The sequence below is a fragment of the Xyrauchen texanus genome, chromosome 5, assembly GCF_025860055.1.
Source record: "Xyrauchen texanus isolate HMW12.3.18 chromosome 5, RBS_HiC_50CHRs, whole genome shotgun sequence".
Classification (NCBI taxonomy): Eukaryota; Metazoa; Chordata; class Actinopteri; order Cypriniformes; family Catostomidae; genus Xyrauchen; species Xyrauchen texanus.
The window spans coordinates 54,006,077-54,029,688 of record NC_068280.1 but is presented as its reverse complement, the minus strand read 5'-3'; the positions used below and the strand labels follow the sequence as shown (position 1 = coordinate 54,029,688).

General features: G+C 39.2%; 3 protein-coding genes and 1 non-coding gene across 6 annotated transcripts in view; 2 read left to right on the top strand and 2 right to left on the bottom strand.

Moving 5' to 3' along the window:
* Positions 1 to 329: 329 nt before the first annotated feature.
* On the bottom strand, positions 330 to 4,737 carry rpl24 (ribosomal protein L24). Its single transcript, XM_052126991.1, has 6 exons — positions 4,668 to 4,737; positions 4,460 to 4,535; positions 4,007 to 4,117; positions 3,388 to 3,524; positions 2,704 to 2,767; positions 330 to 459 (listed from the first exon to the last, which is right to left on the bottom strand). Exons 1-6 carry the CDS (start codon positions 4,670 to 4,672, stop codon positions 379 to 381), a joined length of 474 nt encoding a protein of 157 aa, XP_051982951.1. The 5' UTR covers positions 4,673 to 4,737; the 3' UTR covers positions 330 to 378.
* LOC127644473 (small nucleolar RNA SNORA17) lies at positions 538 to 671 on the bottom strand. Its single transcript, XR_007970659.1, has one exon. It is a non-coding gene; the product is annotated as a small nucleolar RNA SNORA17 (small nucleolar RNA).
* Positions 4,738 to 4,887: 150 nt separating the features above from the next.
* cep97 (centrosomal protein 97) lies at positions 4,888 to 17,621 on the top strand. 2 transcript variants are annotated; one of them, XM_052127038.1, is made up of 11 exons: positions 4,888 to 4,954; positions 5,305 to 5,447; positions 5,585 to 5,743; positions 8,271 to 8,372; positions 8,515 to 8,628; positions 8,798 to 8,964; positions 9,042 to 9,206; positions 12,875 to 13,023; positions 13,748 to 14,390; positions 14,633 to 14,708; positions 15,976 to 17,621. In XM_052127038.1, exons 1-11 carry the CDS (start codon positions 4,903 to 4,905, stop codon positions 16,387 to 16,389), a joined length of 2,184 nt encoding a protein of 727 aa, XP_051982998.1. In that variant the 5' UTR covers positions 4,888 to 4,902; the 3' UTR covers positions 16,390 to 17,621. The 2 variants fall into 2 exon arrangements, with proteins under 2 accessions (XP_051982998.1, XP_051982999.1); XM_052127039.1 differs by having other exon boundaries at positions 15,950 to 16,116.
* Positions 17,622 to 18,068: 447 nt separating this feature from the next.
* nfkbiz (nuclear factor of kappa light polypeptide gene enhancer in B-cells inhibitor, zeta) overlaps positions 18,069 to 23,612 on the top strand; it is a 7,462-nt gene continuing 1,918 nt past the window's right edge. Inside the window, exons 1-10 of one of the 2 annotated variants that reach the window (XM_052127360.1) lie at positions 18,069 to 18,276; positions 18,511 to 18,593; positions 19,366 to 19,399; positions 19,474 to 19,568; positions 19,752 to 20,122; positions 20,239 to 20,344; positions 20,487 to 20,633; positions 21,881 to 21,944; positions 22,034 to 22,203; positions 22,299 to 22,409. In XM_052127360.1, coding sequence (XP_051983320.1) covers positions 18,099 to 18,276; positions 18,511 to 18,593; positions 19,366 to 19,399; positions 19,474 to 19,568; positions 19,752 to 20,122; positions 20,239 to 20,344; positions 20,487 to 20,633; positions 21,881 to 21,944; positions 22,034 to 22,203; positions 22,299 to 22,409 — 1,359 coding nt within the window. In that variant the 5' untranslated portion in view covers positions 18,069 to 18,098. The remainder of the gene's footprint in view (positions 18,277 to 18,510; positions 18,594 to 19,365; positions 19,400 to 19,473; positions 19,569 to 19,751; positions 20,123 to 20,238; positions 20,345 to 20,486; positions 20,634 to 21,880; positions 21,945 to 22,033; positions 22,204 to 22,298; positions 22,410 to 23,612) is intronic. The other variant, XM_052127362.1, reaches the window with a different exon arrangement.

Below are 23,612 nucleotides of genomic sequence, written 5' to 3'. Positions count from 1 at the left end.
TTGTGGGCAAAACTTCAAATTTTTTGGACTCAAGGCATCTTTTGCAGGGTTAAAACATGAGCAGATGTTTCAATTATATTTTAGTTTTTTTTTTAAAGTGTTGATGTCTAGACGGCAGCAATGAGAAGGGAAATGTTCATATTGCAGACCAAACCACAATATTTGGCTAAATCATTGCCTATTTCATGCAGCCTTAATTTACAGACAGTCTCAGGTTCCTGATGTTGTAGAGTTCATGTCACTAAAAACAGACACACATATAATGCGCCAAATAACTGCAAAACACATGACCACTGAACATGATTTCAATACAAAATCAATACAACAGCTTGATATTATGAAACCTTTATTAATACACCAAGTACCAAAACATGAACTTTAGCGCTTGCCACCGACACGAGGAGCGTTGACCTTCATGGGTTTGGCGATTTTCTGTTTGGGTGCAGATTTAGAAGGACCCTGAAAAACATAAAGAAACATCTTAACTGTACAGATCCCATTAAAACAACTTGCCTCTGATTCTACAAGTTGAAAAAGTTTGTAGGACAATAAATGACACTGAGCACTCATTATTAAGGGAGTACTAGGTGTAGACATTGGCCTTTAATCTATGCCACCTTATGACACAGAAACGACACAATCAGTCGCACTGTAACGCCTCAAGGGGCAAAGAACAACAGAAATAGAAACCATGATCATCAACATACAAACAACAGTGTTGTCACGGTACCAAAATTTCAGTAGTCGGTACCAATACCAGTGAAATTTCACGGTACTCGATACCATTTTCGGTACCAAAGCAAAAACAGGTTACTAAACACTCTTTTATTAACAAAGTCTACAAAACATCAGCAGCAGAACCAAGAACAGAAATATGCCATTGAGCAACACTTTAAATATATTATTTTTTAAATTATAACAAAATTGAACAATGTATGCTTAAAGTATTTTTGAACACTTATATAAGATTTGCTTCAACTTTTAATTTAAGTTTTCACCAAGTACTAAAAATAAATAAACAAGCATACAATAGAATTAATAAACTATTTCCAAACTAATGTGCAAAGTGCTCTCTTATTAATAAAACTGCATATTGCCATTTTTCTTCATGATAAGAAATGCACAGTGACACACACACACACATATATATATATATATATATGATTAAATAATTTCTAATCGAGCTGCATTAAGCGTGTGTACTCGAGGAAGGAGCGTCCCGTGACAGAGTCTCTCTCAGCCGGTGCGGTTTCAATCTCCCCCCCTGAGATCGGGACATTCACACGACTCATAGAAGAGTCTCACACAGAGACATGACCGTTTCTGAGTTTATAGTGATTAACATGAGCTGCTTCTGTATTATTTGAACTTTAATAAAGCAATAACGCATTAAATATAACTGCATTTAAGATGTAACGCCGGGATGTTTCCTTTAAAGAGCTCCGCCTCCGCTTATTCCACAACGGTACATCCTTCTGAATGTACTTTTCCTAATACTTTGGGATCTACATAAAATAAACTGTGAAAGTTTCGAGTGCATCTGGACTGATCTGTGTAATTCTGAACTGCTGCTCTCACGAGATATCGTTACAGTTTAATGTGATTTCATGTTACGTTAAATGAGATTAAACGGCTATTCGACAACGAACATTTTTCTCATCAATTTTGTATTTTCGACGATGTCATGATAATGTTCAGCCCTAATGCAAATGATAATATGCTTTAGTTGCTTGAATAAATCAGTGTCTGTCTTTCATGTGCTTTATTAAGTTTGATGCGTTTCCTCCTTTCGTCAGAAAATTGTGAAAGCAGCGTTTACAAACAGGCTTTTGCTGATCTGTGATGTTTCCCTTTTCATCAGCCTCAAATGCAAATAATTTCCAAACCTGCTCTTTCCACTTTTCTTTTCAACATGATTCAGTCGAGACTCCACAGCAGCTTTGCTTGCCGCAATCTTTTGCTTGTTGCGAGCGTTCGAAAGTTCCCGACTCTGCGTGGGTACCGGGAAGACCCGGTACCTTCAGAAATTCTGGTATCGTAAATAATTTTTTGTTTGAGTACCGACTTGGTACCAGTATTTTTGACAACACTAATACAACATGCAGAAAATAAACAGAAATGGAGAGGCTAATTGACTTTAGATTTTGTACACCAACTTAACACCATTATAACACAATATTTAAACAACAAAACTGCAAACTTTGACATAAAATCTTACCAGAAAAAGAAAACCATTATTTACTCTCCCTCGTGTTGTTCTAAACCCATGTCACTATTGTGTGAAACACCAAATGAGATGTTAGTCACAGAGACATAACGATACTTTACTGCGTTTCATTGAATCTTTTTTCAGACAATGACAGTGAAGAGTGGCTAACATCTTTATACCTGACATGTCTGCTTTCACGAGGGATCACATGCAGAAAGTGATGCCACTGAGGCAGTCGCCTAACGTTTGCAAGGCTCAGTTACATGCGAAGAGATGACTGCACTTTTTGAGCCAACATTACCCTACTGCTAATAATGTTTAAAGCACAATGATTTAATGCGAAATATAAAACAAGAGTTTTGTTAGCATACTGTCTAACATCTTTTGTGTTCCACTGAAGGAAACAAAGTCAAGGGTTTGGAACTACATGAAGGTGAGTAAATGACAGAATTCCCATTTCTAGGTGAACTTATTCCTTTAAAACAGCATTTCACCTTTGCACTCTGGGTGGATGGCTTCTTGGTTGCCTGCTTTGCTTTCTTGGCCTCTTTGGCAGCTCTGAAACAACAAATAAAGCTGTAAGAAAAGAGCATGATCAAATTCAAACTGTTTTTTGGTGCTCTTGTCTCAAATCAGTTGCATCCCAGTGACACGTTAGGCCAAAAACAAGATTTTATCTGGACTTGACATCCCTCACAATATCACAGTTGTGTTTAATGACGAGTTATACAGTAATATAGTCCATATAGCTAAAAAAACATCTGCTCGATTGCCGTGAACCGGCAGAAGACACTCATGCAGAATATTTTGCTGTAATATCTCCATAGAAAATAGAGCAAAAGTACTGGAATAAAGATGTCATAATGATTCTATTTTATGTATCAGTTTTCAATGCACCATATTTTAAACCTATGAAAAGATATGAACAAATAATACAAAAGTGGAAAGTTTATTCCTAATATCCTTCATTAGAGAATGTGAACACACTACAAACCAATGATTTCCAAAACATCTTAAATGGAGATTTTATGTAGACATACATACTAACAAACAAGTACAACACACAAAACAGTGTGCATTAGAGTCCTAATGATAACAAATATGGACAAACAAGTGTGCAGCTCAGTTGACAGTGCGACAGGTGGATGTGCAGACAGACAGGTATTAGAGGTGTTCACCTGATGGCCTGTTCTCTCTGCGCTTTACGCACTTCAGGTTTCTGGTTTCTTTTTGCCAGGATCTCGGCCAGTGAGGCACCAGTGATGGCCCGCTGGAACTTCACTGCACGACGGGTGCGTTTCTTAGTCACCTCTTCCTGTTAAAACCCCAAAAATAATACATTTTCAAAATCTAAAATCAATGCAGAATATAGTCAATGTGCAGAAACTGAAAGTTCAGAGATCTGAATATCCAGAGAAGTGTACTATATAAACAAAAACGAAAAATACATTTACCCTACTTTCACTTTAAACCAGAAAGACGTTTAAGGAACAACATTTTTTTTTTAAATCTCCACATAATAAAAGTGCATATCCTGTCTGGGCTGTCAAGCTCCAAAGGAGCAAAAACACCATAAACCAGATTAAAAGTATTCTGACACTATATTCCAAGTCTTCTGAAGCCATACGATTACTTTTGCATATTTAACAGAACCAAAAAGTAAATCAACAATGTAAATAATATCATTCATTCTTGTATTTGGTAATGAGACGGTTTGTGTTCCACAAAAGTCATAAAAGTTTGGAGCAACATTAGGCCTAAGTTTTCAAGTATTCCTTCAGATTAATAAAGACTCACAGACTGGCCCTTCTTGTGTTTCCGTCTGTACAGGACAGTCCAGTTGATCTGTCTGGGGTTTCTCTTGGACAGAAACGCAGACTCACATTTAGCATTCAGGAACTGGAATACCTGCAGAATATAAACATGACAAACACTGATAAAAGACTCAATACAAGGAACAAATCGAATTATTTCTGTCACATCACTTTGATGATTATACTGGATCAAAGTCTTGGATAAATGAATGTCTCTGTCTGATGGGTAAAACACAATAACTGACACGGCAAATACTAATTTATTATTAAACAGTCATGTTTAAAATAACCATTTAAACTATCACACGATTAAATGATTTATTCGTACAGCTAACCGACATCAGAGTAGCTCTCTTATCGAGCAACACATAATAAACTTTAATAAAATACAATAATAACAATAATGCTTAAAATAATCGCCAATAATAAATTTTACCTTTCCATCGATTCTGGCGTACCGCCGGCCGTGGCCGGGATAGATTTTATACCCACTGAAACTGCACAGATCGACCCTGCACATCAGAAATAAGAGTCATTACTGAAACATTAGATTGAAAATGAATACATAATCACACTAACTGACGATTGTGAAAGATGAAATGAAAGATGCTTGTGGATTTACACGGACAACATCAGACACTCACTTCATGGCGGCGAGACACGCAGGGAAGAGAGAAAGGTATTGTGGGTACGCGATTTATAAAGGGGCTTGTTTCACTACCGTAGGATATCTTTTCAAAGTAAATAAACAGATGATATTAAAATATATAATAAATATTATAAAAAATATTGTAAATTGTTATTTATGCTAAATATTTTTATCCAATCAAATCACTGGTTGTGTGGCGGTGGCGGTGACACAAGCGGGAAGAATCGAGTATGGCGGCGACAGATAGAGATCCGATCAGACTAATCACCTCAAATCAACAAAGTATGACAAATATAAATGATTCATCGATACGATTGCTTTTATGCAGATATTATAGTTCAGTATTTCATTACGAGAGAGATCGTGTGTCTGCACAACATCGTATTTAAATACAAACAGTGTGTGAAGGGAGGTTGATGTCGGTTTGTTTCATAATGTGCAGAAATGTGTTTATTTGTTCAGTAATTCTATTGATTATTGTCGTTCACTTCGAGCAGTAAAGGAATAGGAGTTCAGTCGTTTAGATTCTAACCCGAATACATTTACCAGAGCACATTTCATTTCATATCCACTGAAGGACGAGTTCTCAGTTTAATTCAGTTAAATGTGTATTTTGTGTTGTTGATATTCAGGTGCTGGTGTGTTAGATCTTTCACATCAGGGTCTCCACAAACTGGACCCAAAGTGCTTGTGTCCAATGACACACACTCTCATTCTGGACCAGAATCACATTATTAAACTGGAACACCTGGAGCAGAATGAATCTCTTCAGCAGGTACACAACATCTATACATCTACACACACTCAAATTGACATATTGAAAGTCTGTGTAACTGTGTGTGTTTCTCTCTGTGTGTGTGTGTGTGTGTGTGTGTGTGTGTGTGTGTGTGTGTGTGTGTGTGTTTAAATCAGCTGTCTGTGGCCTGTAACCGTCTAGTGCGCATGATGGGCGTTTCAAAGCTCACACACTTACGAGTGCTGAATCTCCCGAATAACAGTATCGGATACATCGAGGGATTGAAGGATCTGAATCGGCTTGAATGGCTCAATCTATCTGGAAACAATATAAAGGTGTTTGTCACATATAAACATGTCAGGTGTTCCACTGAAAACTATATAGGTAAAGATTTAAAAGACTTGATAAAGCCCTGTCTTCAATTTAAAACTAGTTTAATATTTTTAAGTATGAAGCACATTACAGTAAGACAAACAGCCAGATAAATGGATGGACTGTCACATTGATAGTCAGATAAGCTGTCAGATAGAGAGAGAGCAACTACTGACATTTACTTATGACTTTTATTTCTCCACTTATGGCCGTCGTGATTAACTGTTTATTTGCTCACAATGGATTTTATTTGTTTGTAAGGGAGAAGCTTCCGAACCTCAGAATTACATTATACTGTGTAGGGCTGTCAACTGGGTAGATAACTAAGTTAGAATTTGTACCTTAAATATTTAACAAATTTGAATTAGCCCACCTTGACTCCACATGCCAAAGTGTCATTGGGCAAGAGACTGAACCCCAAGTTGCTCCCAATGGCAGACTAGCACCTTGCTTGGCAGCTCTGCTGTCATTGGTGTGAATGAGACACAATGAGTGTAAAGCGCTTTGAATACCGCTAAGGTTAAAAAGGTGCTATATAAGTGCAGACTAGATACCATTCAGCCCACCAGTAGGCGCAATAAATACATCAACTGTAAGGTGCGGTTCACACTGAAGCTTTTGCAACCATACATTTGTTTTTCTATGTAAACGCAGGCTTCGCTTTGTTTTTGTTTATTCAGTGTCTCGTGCCGGAGTGCTGTTTTTCAGATGATGCGTCTAATTAAAAATAACTTTAAAAGCATCTTGAGACACCTGCTTTCTGTTAAACTGTATTTGTTTTACTGCGTCTCGCCTTTATTAGCGCAAGAATGTGATCGATCTGAAGTCATTGTCAGTGCTTAGCACACACCCAAAATTCAAATACATAGTTTTAGCATTCAAATGTGCATTATTTTCTTGAATTCAACGAATATTGGAAGTTAAAATTTGAATGTGACAGCCATAGTGTGTGATTCTGTTAAGATGGAGGAATTCAATGTAATGCATGATTAATATTCACTCAGTATTTATTATTCTTATCATAATTTATTATTGATACAGTTATTATGATGATAAACAACATCAATGATTCATCACATAAAAAGTTTTTGCATGTGCTGAAATAAATGACACATGCACACTTGTAATCAATATTTACTTTTATTATAAAAGCTTTTTTTGATATATCTGTAACGTAAATGATTATTTCTGACTTCGACATTTATAATCATCCAATATACACAAGTAGCAGGAATTTTAAACTAAGTTTAGGACAGAATCTGTCGAGATTTCTGACTTCATGGTCATTGTTTTGAATAAATACATCACATCCAGAAGGGCGGTCGCCAGAGACTATTCAGCCCAAGATGGAGAACTTTTATTAAAATGAATGGGAGAAATTGAAACACTCAGTATGGAGGATGTAGAACCAGAAGTCCCGCCTTACATGCCAAAAAGCCAATCACCTCGGTCAGTTGACCCGAGAATGTGCATAAGCTTAACCAGCCTGAAAATTTTAGTTTTTTACCATGATCTAAGCTAAAGAAGCACAACTGATGATACTGTTGTTGTCAGATTGTACTACTGATTTGAAATATGTTCTTTGATTGTTATCTTAATAAAACTTTCTGGAGATTTCTGTCTTTCTGCATTCAAGAAGATAGGAGCTGTACTTTTATCTATAGAAAATATCTGGGACTTTGGTGGTTGCTTACGGTTAAGTTAAAATATTTGGAAGCAGCTGAAGCTCAAATCAAATCTGATAATTCTGCATCCGCAGATGATTTTATCTCCAAGCAGCCCCCGTACGACTCTCCGTTGGAAATGACTGACTTCCGATCTGTTGTTTGTCGGAAGCAGTGAAAACGAAACTTTTTTGGCCCATTTGAACATTCCGTCAGTGAGAGTCTATGGGATTTTTCCCATTTTTGATCACCCGCTGTGCGAAGTCAAGTACATTTTATAGCCCTTTTCACAACACGTGTTGTTTCAAAGCGGCTTTACAGAAAGTGATGCTGTGATGTCTTAAAGTCCTCATTGTGCAGTTTAGAAAAATAGCACGATTGGAAATAATGCCTTAAAAGTTATTGTGAGCCCCCAGTGACGATCAGTTAGAAAAGAAACAGAACAGGCTGAAGGTCTGTACCAAGTTTGTTGGATGTAGCTTGAAACCTCTAGGAGGATTTAGACTTGGAAGTTTTGGTTTAGGGATTTAAAAAAAAAAATAAATAAATAAACAGAGTTTGTAAAATAACATTATGTTGGTTTCAAGGCTGATTCTTCTTCCTTCTGTCGTGTGTGTGTGTGTGTGTGTGTGTGTGTGTGTGTGTCTGCTTGTGTGTGTGTGTGTGTGTGTGTGTGTGTGTGTGTGTGTGTGTGTGTGTGTGTTTTCTGTGTGTGCGCATGTGTGTTTGTATGTGTGTCTGTGTGTGTGTCTGTCTGTGTGTGTGTGTTTGTTTCTGTGTGCGCGCATGTGTGTGTGTGTTTGTATGTGTGTGTGTGTGTGTGTAGGTCATTGAGCAGCTGAACAATTGTGTTTCTCTTCAACATCTTGATCTGTCAGACAACAATATTTCTCTCAGTGGTGATCTCACAAATCTCTCTGCTTTAAAGGTATTTGCCATTTGTAGATTCTAGATTTATCATACAAACGCCTTCTGTATGTTAAGACTTCAAATGTTCTCTCGTTATAGTATATCACTAACCCTACAGAGAAAGTCTTCCACTTATAATTCACACCTGTCACATGTTTCAGACTCTTCTTCTGCATGGAAACAACATCACGACCCTTCGCACTGTTCCTGCTCACCTGCCACCAAACCTCAGTGTCCTGTCGCTGGCAGAGAACGAGATACGAGACCTCACTGAGGTACACTGACAATAAAAAAACAGTTATCTGCTTGACGACCAAATAAATAGATTTTTGTGGATTTTATCTTTGGGGATGTTTTGCTACATTTATTATTTTATAGGTAACAGTTTGCATTTATTATTATTCATTTGTTGTGGTTAATGATATTATTGATTTTTAATCGCAGGTGTCATATTTAGCACCACTACACACTCTTGAGCAGCTGTCAATCATGAGTAACCCGTGTGTCATGGCCACGCCCTCTCTGCCCGGCTGTGATTATCGCCCGTATGTGGTGAGCTGGATTCTCAATTTGAAGGTGCTGGACGGATATGTGGTTTCACAGAAAGAAAGGTACATTTTTCAATATGAGTTCAGTCTGGATTTAAACATCCTTTAAGAAATGCATAATTCTGTGTCACTGTCTTTAGTCTGAAAGCAGAATGGCTGTACAGTCAGGGCAAAGGTCGCATGTTTCGGCCCGGTCAGCACACACAGTTGGTGCAGTATTTGGCTTCCACGTGTCCTCTAACGGCCACAACTGCCTTACAGTCTGCAGAGGACGCTAAACTCGAGAGAATCCTCAACAAACAACGGTAACGTTTAATGCAAATAAAAATGAAACAGATTCATTGAGCTGATAATCAATGATATGTTAATGTATATGGGTTATCGGTGTACAGTATGTTTGATTAATATATGTACTATATCATCAATAAGGGTGTAACGATTTTCTCAATCTATTCATTCCAAGCAATGCCGATTCATATGCATTGATCAAGAAATATTGATTATCATTAATGATTAATTTTGCAATCTGGTAGTCTGATTATTATTTTGATGATTAATCGAGTAATTGGAAAAGAAAATGTCATATCTTAGCTTGCATATTGTTTTCAACATGCTGTCACATTTTACTAAAAGTTTTGTGTGTTCTCCTTTGAATAATATTGACAATGAAATGATTGTGAATAAAATAAACAGTCAACTGAACTAAATCAGATATCTGTAAAATAAACTCCATTCATCTGACAGACATCGGCTATTCTGCATCTGCGTGTCGCTGTACTGCATCTGCGTGTCGCTATACTGCATCTTCGTGTCGCTATACTGCATCTGCGTGTCGCTGTACTGCATCTGCGTGTCGCTGTACTGCATCTGCGTGTCGCTATACTGCATCTTCGTGTCGCTATACTGCATCTGCGTGTCGCTGTACTGCATCTGCGTGTCGCTGTACTGCATCTGCGTGTCGCTATACTGCATCTGCGTGTCACTATTCTGCATCTGCGTGTCACTATACTGCATCTGCGTGCCGCTATTCTGCATCTTAATTTAATTTTAATTTTTTATTTTTTTTTAATTGATCAATTGTCACACATTATACATACATTTCTGCATATACATGGTGAAATTATTTATTTTTCACATATCCCATCTAAGCTAAGCTAAGCTGGGGTCAGAGTGCAGGGTCAGCCATGATACGGCGCCCCTGGAGCAGATAGGTTCAAGGGCCTTGCTCAAGGGCCCAACAGTGGTGTCTTGGTGGTGTTGGGGCTTGAACCCATGACCTTCTGATCAGTAACCCAGAGCCTTAACCGCTGAGCCACATCTGCGTGTCGCTATTCTGCATCTGCGTGTCGCTAATCTGCGTGTCGCTATTTTGCATCTGCGTGTCGCAATTCTGCATCTGCGTGTCGCTATTTTGCATCTGCGTGTCGCTATTCTGCATCTGCGTGTCGCTATTTTGCATCTGCGTGTCGCTATTCTGCATCTGCGTGTCGCTATTTTGCATCTGCGTGTCGCTAATCTGCGTGTCGCTATTTTGCATCTGCGTGTCGCTATTCTGCATCTGCGTGTCGCTATTTTGCATCTGCGTGTCGCTATTTTGCATCTGCGTGTCGCTAATCTGCGTGTCGCTATTTTGCATCTGCGTGTCGCTATTCTGCATCTGCGTGTCGCTAATCTGCGTGTCGCTATTTTGCATCTGCGTGTCGCTGTACTGCATCTGCGTGTCGCTATACTGCATCTTCGTGTCGCTATACTGCATCTGCGTGTCGCTGTACTGCATCTGCGTGTCGCTGTACTGCATCTGCGTGTCGCTATACTGCATCTGCGTGTCACTATTCTGCATCTGCGTGTCACTATACTGCATCTGCGTGCCGCTATTCTGCATCTTAATTTAATTTAAATTTTTTATTTTTTTTTAATTGATCAATTGTCACACATTATACATACATTTCTGCATATACATGGTGAAATTATTTATTTTTCACATATCCCATCTAAGCTAAGCTAAGCTGGGGTCAGAGTGCAGGGTCAGCCATGATACAGCGCCCCTGGAGCAGATAGGTTCAAGGGCCTTGCTCAAGGGCCCAACAGTGGTGTCTTGGTGGTGTTGGGGCTTGAACCCATGACCTTCTGATCAGTAACCCAGAGCCTTAACCGCTGAGCCACATCTGCGTGTCGCTATTCTGCATCTGCGTGTCGCTAATCTGCGTGTCGCTATTCTGCATCTGCGTGTCGCTATTTTGCATCTGCGTGTCGCAATTCTGCATCTGCGTGTCGCTATTTTGCATCTGCGTGTCGCTATTCTGCATCTGCGTGTCGCTATTTTGCATCTGCGTGTCGCTATTCTGCATCTGCGTGTCGCTATTTTGCATCTGCGTGTCGCTAATCTGCGTGTCGCTATTTTGCATCTGTGTGTCGCTATTTTGCATCTGCGTGTCGCTATTCTGCATCTGCGTGTCGCTATTTTGCATCTGCGTGTCGCTATTTTGCATCTGCGTGTCGCTAATCTGCGTGTCGCTATTCTGCATCTGCGTGTCGCTATTCTGCATCTGCGTGTCGCTATTCTGCATCTGCGTGTCGCTAATCTGCGTGTCGCTATTTTGCATCTGCGTGTCGCTATTCTGCATCTGCGTGTCGCTATTCTGCATCTGCGTGTTGCTATTCTGCATCTGCCTGTCGCTAATCTGCGTGTCGCTATTCTGCATCTGCGTGTCGCTATTTTGCATCTGCGTGTCGCTATTCTGCATCTGCGTGCCGCTATTCTGCATCTGCGTGTTGCTATTCTGCATCTGCCTGTCGCTAATCTGCGTGCCGCTATTCTGCATCTGCGTGTCGCTATTCTGCATCTGCGTGCCGCTATTCTGCATCTGCGTGCCGCTATACTGCATCTGCGTGTCGCTATTCTGCATCTGCGTGTCGCTATTCTGCATCTGCGTGTCACTATACTGCATCTGCGTGTCGCTATACTGCATCTGCGTGTCACTATACTGCATCTGCGTGAGCTGCACTGCTGTGACTTTAACGACAGACTCGCATTGAGTTTGACTGACAGTATAAAGAGCAGCAGCTCCATGAAGTAAATAAAGTCATTTCTGAGGTCTCTTATTGAGTGTTTCCTGTGTGATAACAGCCAGACATTTTAAAATGGTTTTTGGGAGTGGGGTTTACGAACTATTACAAACTTGTCACCATGAAATCTAATTTGCATGAGGAGGAAGACTGCATTTGCATTCACATGCAATTAATTTACACGGAACGGAATCTAACCCATAGATTCCTGTCACTTTCATCAAGTCTATTAGATATCTTTTTCACTACATTAGTTGATGTAGATTAATAGTCATAAATAATAAATGAATTAGTGCATTTCAATGTGTTGTCTGTTGATGCGTCCAATGTGGCAAGAAACGGTTCAGTGCCAAACAATTTGTAATCAAGGATTTTTAAAAAGCCCTAAATATGCCTTGTAAATCGTGAATTGTTTGTGTTGACCAGTAATTAATTTAAATGCAAAAAAGGATAATGTCTAAAATAAATACATATGAAATCAATTATGTTACATGTGTGAATTTAGTGCTGCAGCATTGTCTATAACACGTCGGGACGCACCGCTCAGACACACCCCACTCTCCGTCCCGTCTGAAAAGTTTTTGATTAGCTTTTCCAAGCACCTCTGATAAAGAGATGACATGTATGATTACGTTTATGAAGTCCCTCCCATCTCTGTAGTCAACACATTGTATTGCACTCGTTGTATTCAAAGTTCATGTTAATTTAGCTAACATGTTTCCTTTTCCAGCTAATTTTGGTTCTTAAGATGTATTAGAAGTATTTTACTAATCCTATAAACAAATAATTTCAAAAATACTAAATCAATTCATTGTTAGTGAATCAAGTTGAATTGTGTATTAAATCTCTCTTGAGTTGTGCAAAAATCACTTTTGAATATAAATAAATAATGTGTTTATACATGCAGACAGCATCAGAGACAGCTGCAACAAAGACGTCCCAGCAGCTCTATGAGTCCATCTCGACCCACACATCTAGACGTGAAGCAGCCTTGTGGTCAGAAGAACGGAGATGAAGCTGCTGTCCATGTGTCTGATGATGTCATCTCTCATGCAGGTCAGATCAAAAAGAGTGTCAGTTCAAAACTTTGCTTTCTCCTCCCTACATTGACAGCTGTCTTTGTCGAAGTAACAGAGCCTCATAAGAGAGCGAAATGAAGCACTTTTCAAAGATGGCAACTCGCGTCATTCTAATAACACTCATCACATGGGAAACACGACTCTCAACTGATTTCAATACAGGTGACGCGAGAGGAACGAAACGATAATCTAATGAGCATAATTCTACACCACACACACAAATTTTGGGACAAATTGTCAGTTTTCTATTATTTCAAACTATATTTTATTAATAATTTTCAGCATTGAATGGATTATAAGTATATTTATGATCAAAATTTCTCTCACTTTGTACGCTATCTTGGATTCATTTTTCACGAGCCCATTACAGTGCATTCTGGGATGGCCTACCAGGGGAAGGGTACATATGATGATACGTTAGGATTTGGCCAAAACGAGATGTCTAAAGCTGTATTGGCAGGGGATTAAAATGACTGAGAAGCTCTGGTAATTATTACATCACCCCACGTCCACAGATCAAACGAATCCTGTACGAATAGGGTTTTAGGAGACAGCATAGATTAGATACCAAATTTTGGAACTCATTGGACCTTAAATTGACTCCTTCAAAGGTTGCACACTATATTTTCAAACATTCTGATATTGTCTGTGGTGACACTGTTTGTTTGTTCTCCATGAGTGAATCTCTGTTATAATTGTAGATGTGGAGCCAGTAGTTCGAGTGAACACCTGGATGGCCGTTGCTTCATCACCTGTGACCGCTGTCGCCCGGCCTCCGTCCACCACTGCTGACGGGATGATTGTGGAAGAGGTGCAGACAGATGAGGAGAAGCTCCATGGAGCTCTGCTCTCCTCTCAATCTGCATTTCTGCCCTTTAACCCTCCTGTTGAGTCCACATCAGCTCCTGACAGCGGCGAGGAGGAGTTTGACGATTCTCTGGCTCCACCCACATCTGCTCAGCTCTGCCCATCTGAGCAGGATTCTGTGCAAGTAGGTGGGGCTCTCACCTGTCAGTTACATGGATCGGATCGTTCACATCAGCTTTCAGACACCGAGTCTTTCGTCTGCTCTGACATTAACATGCAGCAGCATGTTTTAAACCGTGAGGTCGTGTTTCAGAACGGCACGCAGGAGGATATTGAGCACAGTGTGAAGCAGAACGCCACTACAGCGCCTCGTAAAGTGCATCAGTGTGAAGCGCATGGCGCCGCAGTAATAATTCAGTCCTGGTGGAGGGGTCACTGGACGAGACACACAAACCCACATGCCAAGGAAGTGCGTGCCGAGATCCGCCTACGTAGAATGCAGGACCACATCATCCATCTGACCACAGAACTAGAGAGGTGCGACACACTTTACTGATAAACACGAGGGATCCATTTCACCATCAGATGTTAAAGGAAAGAAATTTTTTTTCCAAAAGTGATCAAAGTTAGTCAGAACAATAGAAGAATTTGAATTGCTGTTATTGTTTATCCTAAAGTGTCCTATATTATTCTTTTCTATACGTGAATAAATGAGTATTTTATATTGAATACAGTTCAAAGTATTTCTCAGTAACTTAGTAAAACTTTTTTTTTTTCAGGATGCGTAAGCAACAAGAAGAGGAGCGACTGCAGAGACGTGTGCAAGAGGAAGCTGTGAAGTTCCTGTGGAAGCAGGTGAGTTTTTATTTCACATTGAACACATGAGATGAAATTCCAGCCACATCAGCAATCTATAAAAAGCTGTTTTATTCTTTGTGAAGGCGATTCATAAAAGAGTCCAATTCCGCGTTATGTTCTCACGGTCTCAGTTCACACTTCTCATCTGAATTTTGATCTTTGAGTGACATACACAGTTCCTTTTCCCTAATAATCACAACATGGATGATGGACAGATCCAAGGAAAAATATAAGAAATGGAAAATATGCTTTTGTCCTTTATTGCGTATTCTTAAGCTCGTATATGCCTTCCTAACTTGTTCCGTGCACATGCTCTCATTTACAGACTCACACAAACAGAAGAGTTAGGGGCCGTTCACACTGAATGTGTTTTTGTATATGTCTGTGCTGTTTTTCTGTTGCTTTCTTATGTAAACACGTGCTGGACAGACGTCTTTGACTGTTGCACCGCATCTCGCAGTTTCTTCAGCGTCTCGCACCGCCATAATTTTTAGACACCATGTCGTTGAAAATAAATTTATGTTTTAATAACGCATCTTGAGACATCTGCGTTCTGTCACAAAGATTCAATGGTTTAAAGAAGTTCAGGCTATAAAGAGGACCGTAAGTGACTGTTACACATGATTCCAGATTGTTCTGCACCAAGCAAAGTTTTGGTGCTTGATAAATGGTTATAAAATGTTTTTACATATATATATATATATATATATATATATATATATATATATATATATATATATATATATATATATATAATATACACAACAACAGTTTTAGTGGTTTGAGTGAACCACACTTTTATATCCAGTTTCCTTTTCAAAAGACTTTATAGAAAGTACATGTTACATCCTGATTAAATGTCTCTGATTGTTTGGACAATCTTATTTTCATGAAAATTTGTATGTTCTTATTTATTGTTCTATTTTATTTAGGTGCAATATTGAGAAAATAACAAGTTTGCAGTAATGCAAAGATATTTAATTTTGTAAAAATATTGAAATTTGAAAACACTGCATTTATAGTTGTTGTTGTTGCTAGTTTGAGTTGAGAAATACACATTTCACCATTATCAGAAATCTATTTGTGCATTTTCCTTGATAACCAAGCAAGTTGACTCATGATACCATTTGTTTATTATATCGTAATCGCATATCGCAATATTAACCTCAATAATCGCAATATGACATTTCCCCCAAATCGTGCAGCTCTAATATAAATGATAAATTAAGCTGTCAAAGGGGGTGTGTGTGTGTGTGTGTGTCAGTTTCAGGTGATGTTGGATTGGCAGTCTTCAGTGATGGAACAGCTTGGTGTCGGTCAGCGTTCTGCTGTAGATCTTACAGCCGCTCCGGTCCGCACTGAGATTTCCATCCCTGAGTCTGGCTTCCATTCCCCTGGTGAACGACGGGTGGCGCTGGAGAGCAGGCTGAGCAGCAGCGCCACAGCCGGATCTCCGTTGACAGTACGATCTCTTGGGGCGATGACACCAGCCGCAGAAGATGGTGATGATATCAGTCTGTTACAGCAGTATCTATCATCTGTACAGCAACAGGAAGAGGAAGAGAAAGAGTCATGTGACATGACTGATGTGTCACATGATCTCTCTGTGCTTGTGGCGTCACCTGAAGACCTTCATCTACAGGAAGCTGACAGTCATCACGCTCTTATGGACGTTTAGACATTACAGGAAGTTACACACCGTCAAACTAAAGTGTTCCTTGCTCTGTGAACGAGATCTCTTTTAATCCTCCACTACAACACTTCAGTAGATATAGAGATGAAGAGCCTTTTATCTCTCTCTGTAAATATATATATATATAGAGAGAGAGAGATCTGTGTGTGTGTCTGATACTCAGTTATGTGTTTGAGCAATGATTGTTGGGTAATTTGATATGACTGGCCATTACTGCCTTTTCTCTCCCCAACATTGAATGTAGGACACACCTTTACACTTCAGAGAAATCTGTATAAAGCTTTCTGTCACATTCATGGAAGTATATAAAATCTTTACATATCCAGAGTGCCAAGTTCCTTATTTAAATGTACCTCAGACCCCTAAACCCAGCCATATGAACCCTTGAGCTATGAAGAGAAGTAAGAATGTGAGTTTATTTTATATCGTTTGTAGCCGTTTGAACCTATTGTAAGTTAATTAACTGTCATTGTAAATATTTATGTGTTTCTGGATATTTACTGTATCTGCATTTCAGTGTGTATATGCAATGAGTGTTAATTTATTTCACATTTTTATTATGGGTTTTTTTCCCCCTATGTCAGATGTTTTTAAATTGCACTTTGTAAATAAAGGTTTATTTTCCTTGACCAATGAGTTAGGGTATTAGGGTCCATCCATCCATCTTCAATCGCTTAGCCGAAGTCGGGTCACGTGCGATAGAGCGAGTGCAATACCGCCCCTGCTGCCCCGATTCTCCGGCCAACCTCCCGCTCCATTGTCCCCTCACTCGTGAACAAGACCCCGAGGTACTTGAACTCCTTCACCTGGGGCAATACCTCCTTCCCTACCCGGAGTATGCACTCCATCGGTTTCCTGCTGAGAACCATGGCCTCAGATTTAGAGGTATTAGGGTAACAATATTTAATTGCTTTTTTCAGTAAATCTCCACTTTCACATCTGTAAGTCACATGAAGCGCCTATTTATTTTCACATCTGAAAGTGGAGATTTATAGTAAAAAATGATTTGAATAGTGATCTGTTTCTCACCCACAGAGCTGAGGTATTTGTTCTAAATTATCTTCATTTGTGTTCAGCAGAATAAATCACACCTTGGACGGCATGAAGGAGAGTAAATGATGACAGAATTTGAATTTTTAGGTGAACTGTTCCTTTAACTAAGTTTCCAACACTCGTAATATACAAATTTTAACTAATATATATATATGTATATATATAAATTAAGAGTGGCCCTGACCTGATGATGAATAACTCTGATCTGATACATGAAGTCTATAGAATCTAACACCACTAGATGGAGCACATTATTTAAAACACTATTAAAGAAACGAGATGGTAACTTCATACTTTAAAAATTAATGTCAATATACCAGTTCAGATCGTGGATTGTTCTGCTCGGATTGATCCATCAATAACAAGTAACAGATTTATCAATCATTATTTGTTTTGTTTGAAGCTTGTAAAGTTCGTGTGTTCCACATTTATCAGAGGACACATTTAAAGGCAAAACTCAATCTTTTGTACATAGATGTTGAATTATGTTTCGAGTTTAATCTAATACAGATAATAATCGATTGACTTTGTAAAGTTGTGTAAGAGTAGAGGTCAGGTCGTGACGTCACCGTTCGCGTCACTCATGAATAAAAGCTTCAGTTGCTGTTGCGGCGCGTCATTCACGTGAAACGCTCGGAATCATGATCATTGACGGAGTTTCTGAAGGTTACTCGGATCTTCTGGACCGGGGCACGGATGTCATGACGAGTCCGGTCCACCTGTGGTCATTCTACGGCTGTTCTTCTCCAACAGAACCGGATCTCTCGGCCGGATCTCCGAAATCTGATTCGGATCAGAGCTGGAGCAATTCGGCCAGCGGTACGATATTATTAATAATTCATACAATTATTCATAGAATATCAAAAGTCTGTAATATTACTGGAAAACAACGTAAGTGAAATAAATATATCGTGTTGGATTTAGTGTTCCAGTTACAACAATAATATAATTAAATAACAACTATAAAACTTTCATTGTGTTTTTTTTTTTTTTATTAAAATGTATCAAATTTAGTAAATAAAGTTAAAAGTTTAAATGTATTTTCCTCTAAAGTAGAATCGTTCAGGTATCAAGGTGTGCGTGTGAAGAACACGGTGAAAGAGTTGATCATGCAGAAACGTCATCACGAGATACAGGTGAATATTTTAACCCTTCTGTGACATTCCTTTGTGTTTTTCAATCATTTCAGCTGTGTTAATGCCAACGGCATACATTTTGCCAAAGGTGTGTTTTGGGGGGAATTTTTATATTTCAACCTCAGTTCCTATCATCTATAGTACACTGTGTACAGGAAGTAGTTACACTCGGGATCTTCAGGACAAAATGTCCCAATTGAAACTCATGAGTTCTATTATATTATGTTTTAATTCCGGAGCCCTGCCTTTAAAATTTTTATTTGTAATATTTTCCACCAGATAGCGCCATTTTTCTCATTTTTAGCCTATGGAGCAAATACAAGCTTTTCCTCTATTCTCTGTTTGTTGTATTATAGAACACTGCAGGACAACTGAATAAATGATGCAGATACAATTTTGTGTGTGTGTGTGTGTGTGTGTGTGTGTGTGTGTGTGTGTGTGTGTGCTATGGATGTCAGAGTGTGTTTTGTACGTGCGTATTGAGAAATGTTTGTATGTGTAAACAACGGTGGCATTATGTAAACAAACTGGCGTTTAAAGGGTTAAAATCATGAAAATAATGTATATTTGGTAGTTATCATCAGGACTGATGTTGGTTAAAATTTAACTAATTGAAAGTGAAAAATAATATATAATATTATTATGGAGGTTTTTTGACAGACATTTTTGTATTTTTATATGTGATATTTAAATTACATTTCAGGAAATAAACAAATTGTTTTAATTCTGCTGCTTCATTATAAACATATAAATGTATATTGTTTTTTCATAGGCTCCGCAATATCACACTGAAGTCGAGTGTCCAGGTAAATACAGTGTTTTAACCCTAACATGAATTGTTTGTGAAGTTTCTGGAATATAATATTTTATTTCCTTGTAGAGATAACTCGAGTGCTGCAGGCAACAAAGAGATGTGCTGAAAATATTTCTCAAATTCCAATGAAAAGAGCCGCAACAAACAACACAAACATCCTGGTACATTCATGAGTTTATATACATTGATATTATTTTACAAGTGTACAGTTTAATAAGAATGCCATTGTTTGTTTCTTTTGTGTTGTACTAAGTTCACATTTGTGAGAATTTTGATTCGATTGAAGCTTCATTATGAATCTTGTTAAATAACTCAATATAAAAATGATCTGTTTTCTCTTCTAGTCTCCATGCAGTGAGAGTTTGTTCAGTGAGTCTGAGATGTTGGATGATATCGGTGACGTTCTGTCTAAAGATCGACTCTCCATTGATTCTGTGATAGTACGAGGGTTTAACAGTGTCCCGATGTGCACTTCACCTGAAGAACACATCCCGCTTCAGTCACATTATACTGATGTAGGAAAGCAAATGTACAGCGGCGTTCATCAGCTGCAGTCCGTACAGGACACGTTCAGCTTCTCTGCGCTCATGCCCACACTCAGTGCCACCACAGCGCCACCGGTTTCTTTCTTTGAATGGCAGATTCAGCAAGAGGAGGAGAAACTGGCTGGTCTGAGCCACACGGAGCTCATCGCTAGAGATGGCGACGGAGACACGTGAGTTATTTATACAACAAATGCAAATTAAATGAAAAGTACCAATTCAAATCATTATCACTTAAAGATTCATAAAGTCTTGATTGAGCCGTGAACTGATGTTCTGACTGTTGCAGGTTCTTACACATCGCTGTAGCTCAGGGACGCAGAGCGCTGGCGTACGTGCTCGCCAAAAAAATGGCCACTATTGACATGTTGGACTTGAAAGAACACAACAGACAGGTCAGTGCCGTTTGACTGATGTCATGAACTGCGAATGCTCGTTACTGAATGCACACCTGTATGACGTTGACATGAACACACCTGCACACACGCCCTGTTATTAACTCATTATCTCATATGGTCTCATTCTTCCTCCAATCAGAGTGCGTTCCAGGTGAGTATTGCAGCAAATCAGCATCTGATTGCACAAGATCTTCTTTCGCTCGGAGCAGAAGCTAACACGCTGGACTGCTGGGGTCGATCTCCATTACACGTGTGTGCTGAGAAAGGCCACAACAACACGCTACAGGTGCCATTTCCTGTTTACTCTCTTTCCCTCAACAGACCACCACACTGTTATTATTAATCAAATATAGGCAGTTTAGTCATTGATTTTATCAACTGATATCACTTATTCACTAAGAACAGATTTAAACCTCGTTAACCTCCTGAGAGCCGAGCGGGACAGCTGTGTGCGTTTACATTTCACTTTTTTATTTGTAACTAGTAGCACCTAATAAACATGCAAATAGTTTTCCTAAAAATGTTAGTCCACATATTTGTTAGAAATAAGTTGTAAAATGTTAAATAATATCAAACTATAGAAAGTCAAATAGTTTATGATGTGTCCAGGAGTGTTGATTATTCATGAGATGTTAGACATCATAAATGATCATAATTAATTCAGATTGAACGTCCAGCATCATCCAATCACTGTCAATCATGTTCAAATAAAACATTATAAATGTTGAATCTATGAACTGATGATCATTGAGTGTCCAAACATCATCTGCAGCCTGAAACTGAACTTTTGCTTTTACACTGTCTCTAAAAGTGGACTCAGATCTCATTTTGGTCAATAGTTTTTTAAGATACTCCTCAGAATATGCATCACAAGTTTCATCATTACCTTTGTACCTGCAATGAAACATGTTTGTAATTGCAGCAAAATAAAGTGAAACTGGCATTCTTGGTGTTCACAATAAGGGTTATAAATGAAGCGCACCACAGACGTAAAGTGAACTGAACTCAAAGCAGCTCCTGAAACAGATTCACTTATAAGCCAGAATTCTCTGAAGTGTGAAACCTGTTCATGAATCAGTTTATCATCATCATCATAATCATGTACAGCTCTTGATCTCTCATGTAAATGTCTCTTCTGTGAGTAAAGTTTCCTCGTCTATAATAATTTAACACCTGCTCATTTTTTTCATCATCTCTCAACAGTCGCTGTTTGTCATTCCATCATAATAATAATCTCAAACTTCCTCATAACACAGTGGACTCGTGTGCATTTCCTCAAAACAACTGCACGCAAAAATTCCCCCATCCAGCAGAACTGGTCATGTAGCATAAAACCTCTTTGATAAAAGTCAAAATCAACAAGCCTGTGTGACTGTCGGCATTAACGGATGACAGATCATGTCACGCAAACACTGTAACAATCATTAACTCTGTTTCTGTGAGCATTCCAGAAGTTCATCCCAAACACTCCCACAGTGCGGAACATGTTTAGACCTGTTTTCTTCTGTCTGAAACTCTTATCGTTCTCATCAGGTGATTCAGAAATATATGCAGACTAGCGGCCGACACATCAACATGGAGACGGTGAACTATGATGGTCAGTTTGATCTTTTATCAGCAGGTTTATTCATTCTAACTGCTGCTGAAGAAGAAGAATGAGAGATGTTTTTCTGTTGGTATTTGTAGGACTCACAGCTCTACACGTGGCAGTTCTGTCCCATAATGCCGTGGTGCAGGAGCTGTCTTGTCACGTGACCCCGTCGTCGGCTCACACTGTGGCTCTGGTCCAGAGGAGAAAACATCTGAATGAGTGTATCAACATGCTGCTGCTCATGGGAGCTTCTCTTGAGACCAAGGTGAATGTTGTTCTGTTTGTGAGTCTCTTGTGTGTTATTGTGTGTTAGTGTGTGTTGTGTTTCATCACTCAAGTGTTTTCCTTGGTTTGAAACAGGACCGTAAAAGTGGTCGCACGGCTCTGCACATCGCTGCTGAAGAGGCAAACGTCGAGCTTCTGCGTGTTTTTCTGGACCAATCAAATTACTTCTCTGTGATAAACGCAAAGGTCAGTTCACAGTATCAGTCTCATTCACTTGGGTCGGGTTGCACCAGCTGTGTGTAAAGTCTCACTTAAAGGGACAGTTCACCCTCATGTTGTCCCAGATGTGTCTGACTTTCTTTATTCTGCAGAACACAAATTTTTTGAAGAACATTTCAGCTCTGTAGGTCCATACAATGCAAGTGAATGGTGACCAGAACTTTGAAGCACCAGAAAGCACATAAAGGCAGCATAAAAGTCATAACTAACCCAATAGTAATAAATAGTAATAGCTAACCCAAACTATAGTTTTGGTGAGTTGTTTAGGACATCTACTTTGTGCGTGACACGAGTAATTTTCCATAGATTTTTCACAGACCGATTGTTTCACTTTTAATTGACTATAATCACAATTCCAGTGGGTCAGAAGTTTACATACACTAAGTTAACTGTGCCTTTAAGCAGCTTGGAATCTTCCAGAAAATCATGTCAAGCCTTTAGACAATCAGCTTCTGATAGGAGGTGCACTGAATTGGAGGTGTACCTGTGGATGTATTTTAAACTCTGTGTCTCTTTGCTTGACATCATGGGAACATCAAAATAAATCAGACAAGACCTCAGAAAAACATTGTGGACCCCCACAAGTCTGATTCATCTTTGTGAGCAATTTCCAAACTCCTGAAGGTGCCACGTTCATCTGTGCAAACAATAGTACACAAGTATAAACACCATGTGACCACACAGTCATCACACCGCTCAGGAAGGAGACGCATTCTGTCTCCTAGAGATGAACGTAGTTTGTGTGAAAAGTGCAAATCAACCCCAGAACAACAGCAAAGGACCTTGTGAAGATGCTGGAGGAAACAGGTGGACGAGTATCTAGATCCACAGCAAAACCAGTCCTATATGGACATCACCTGAAAGGTGCTCCGCAAGGAAGAAGCCGCTGCTCCAAAACCACCATAAACAGGCCAGAATACAGTTTGCAAGTGCACATGGGGACAAAGATCTGACTGGGGAAATGTCCTCTGGTCTGATGACACACATATTGAACTGTTTGTTCATAATGACCATCGTTATGTTTGGAGGGAAAAGGGTGAAGAACAGCATCCCAACCGTGAAGCATGGGGGTGCAGCATCATGTTGTGGGGGTGCTGCAGGAGGGACGGGTGCACTTCACTAAATAGATGATGACATCATGAGGAAGGAACATGATGTGGATATATTGAA

What these genes read in the sequence shown, in the direction of transcription:
- rpl24 (XM_052126991.1), bottom strand. An exon ending in AACACAAGAAGGGCCAGTCT is followed by an intron (nt 3,525 to 4,006) that starts GTGAGTCTTTAT and finishes GGGTTTTAACAG; the next exon opens with GAAGAGGTGACTAAGAAACG. An exon ending in CATCCACCCAGAGTGCAAAG is followed by an intron (nt 460 to 2,703) that starts GTGAAATGCTGT and finishes TATGTTTTTCAG; the next exon opens with GGTCCTTCTAAATCTGCACC.
- cep97 (XM_052127038.1), top strand. Translation starts at nt 4,903, where the DNA reads ATGGCGGCGACAGATAGAGATCCGATCAGACTAATCACCTCAAATCAA. An exon ending in CAAATCTCTCTGCTTTAAAG is followed by an intron (nt 8,373 to 8,514) that starts GTATTTGCCATT and finishes CACATGTTTCAG; the next exon opens with ACTCTTCTTCTGCATGGAAA. An exon ending in CTGACCACAGAACTAGAGAG is followed by an intron (nt 14,391 to 14,632) that starts GTGCGACACACT and finishes TTTTTTTTTCAG; the next exon opens with GATGCGTAAGCAACAAGAAG.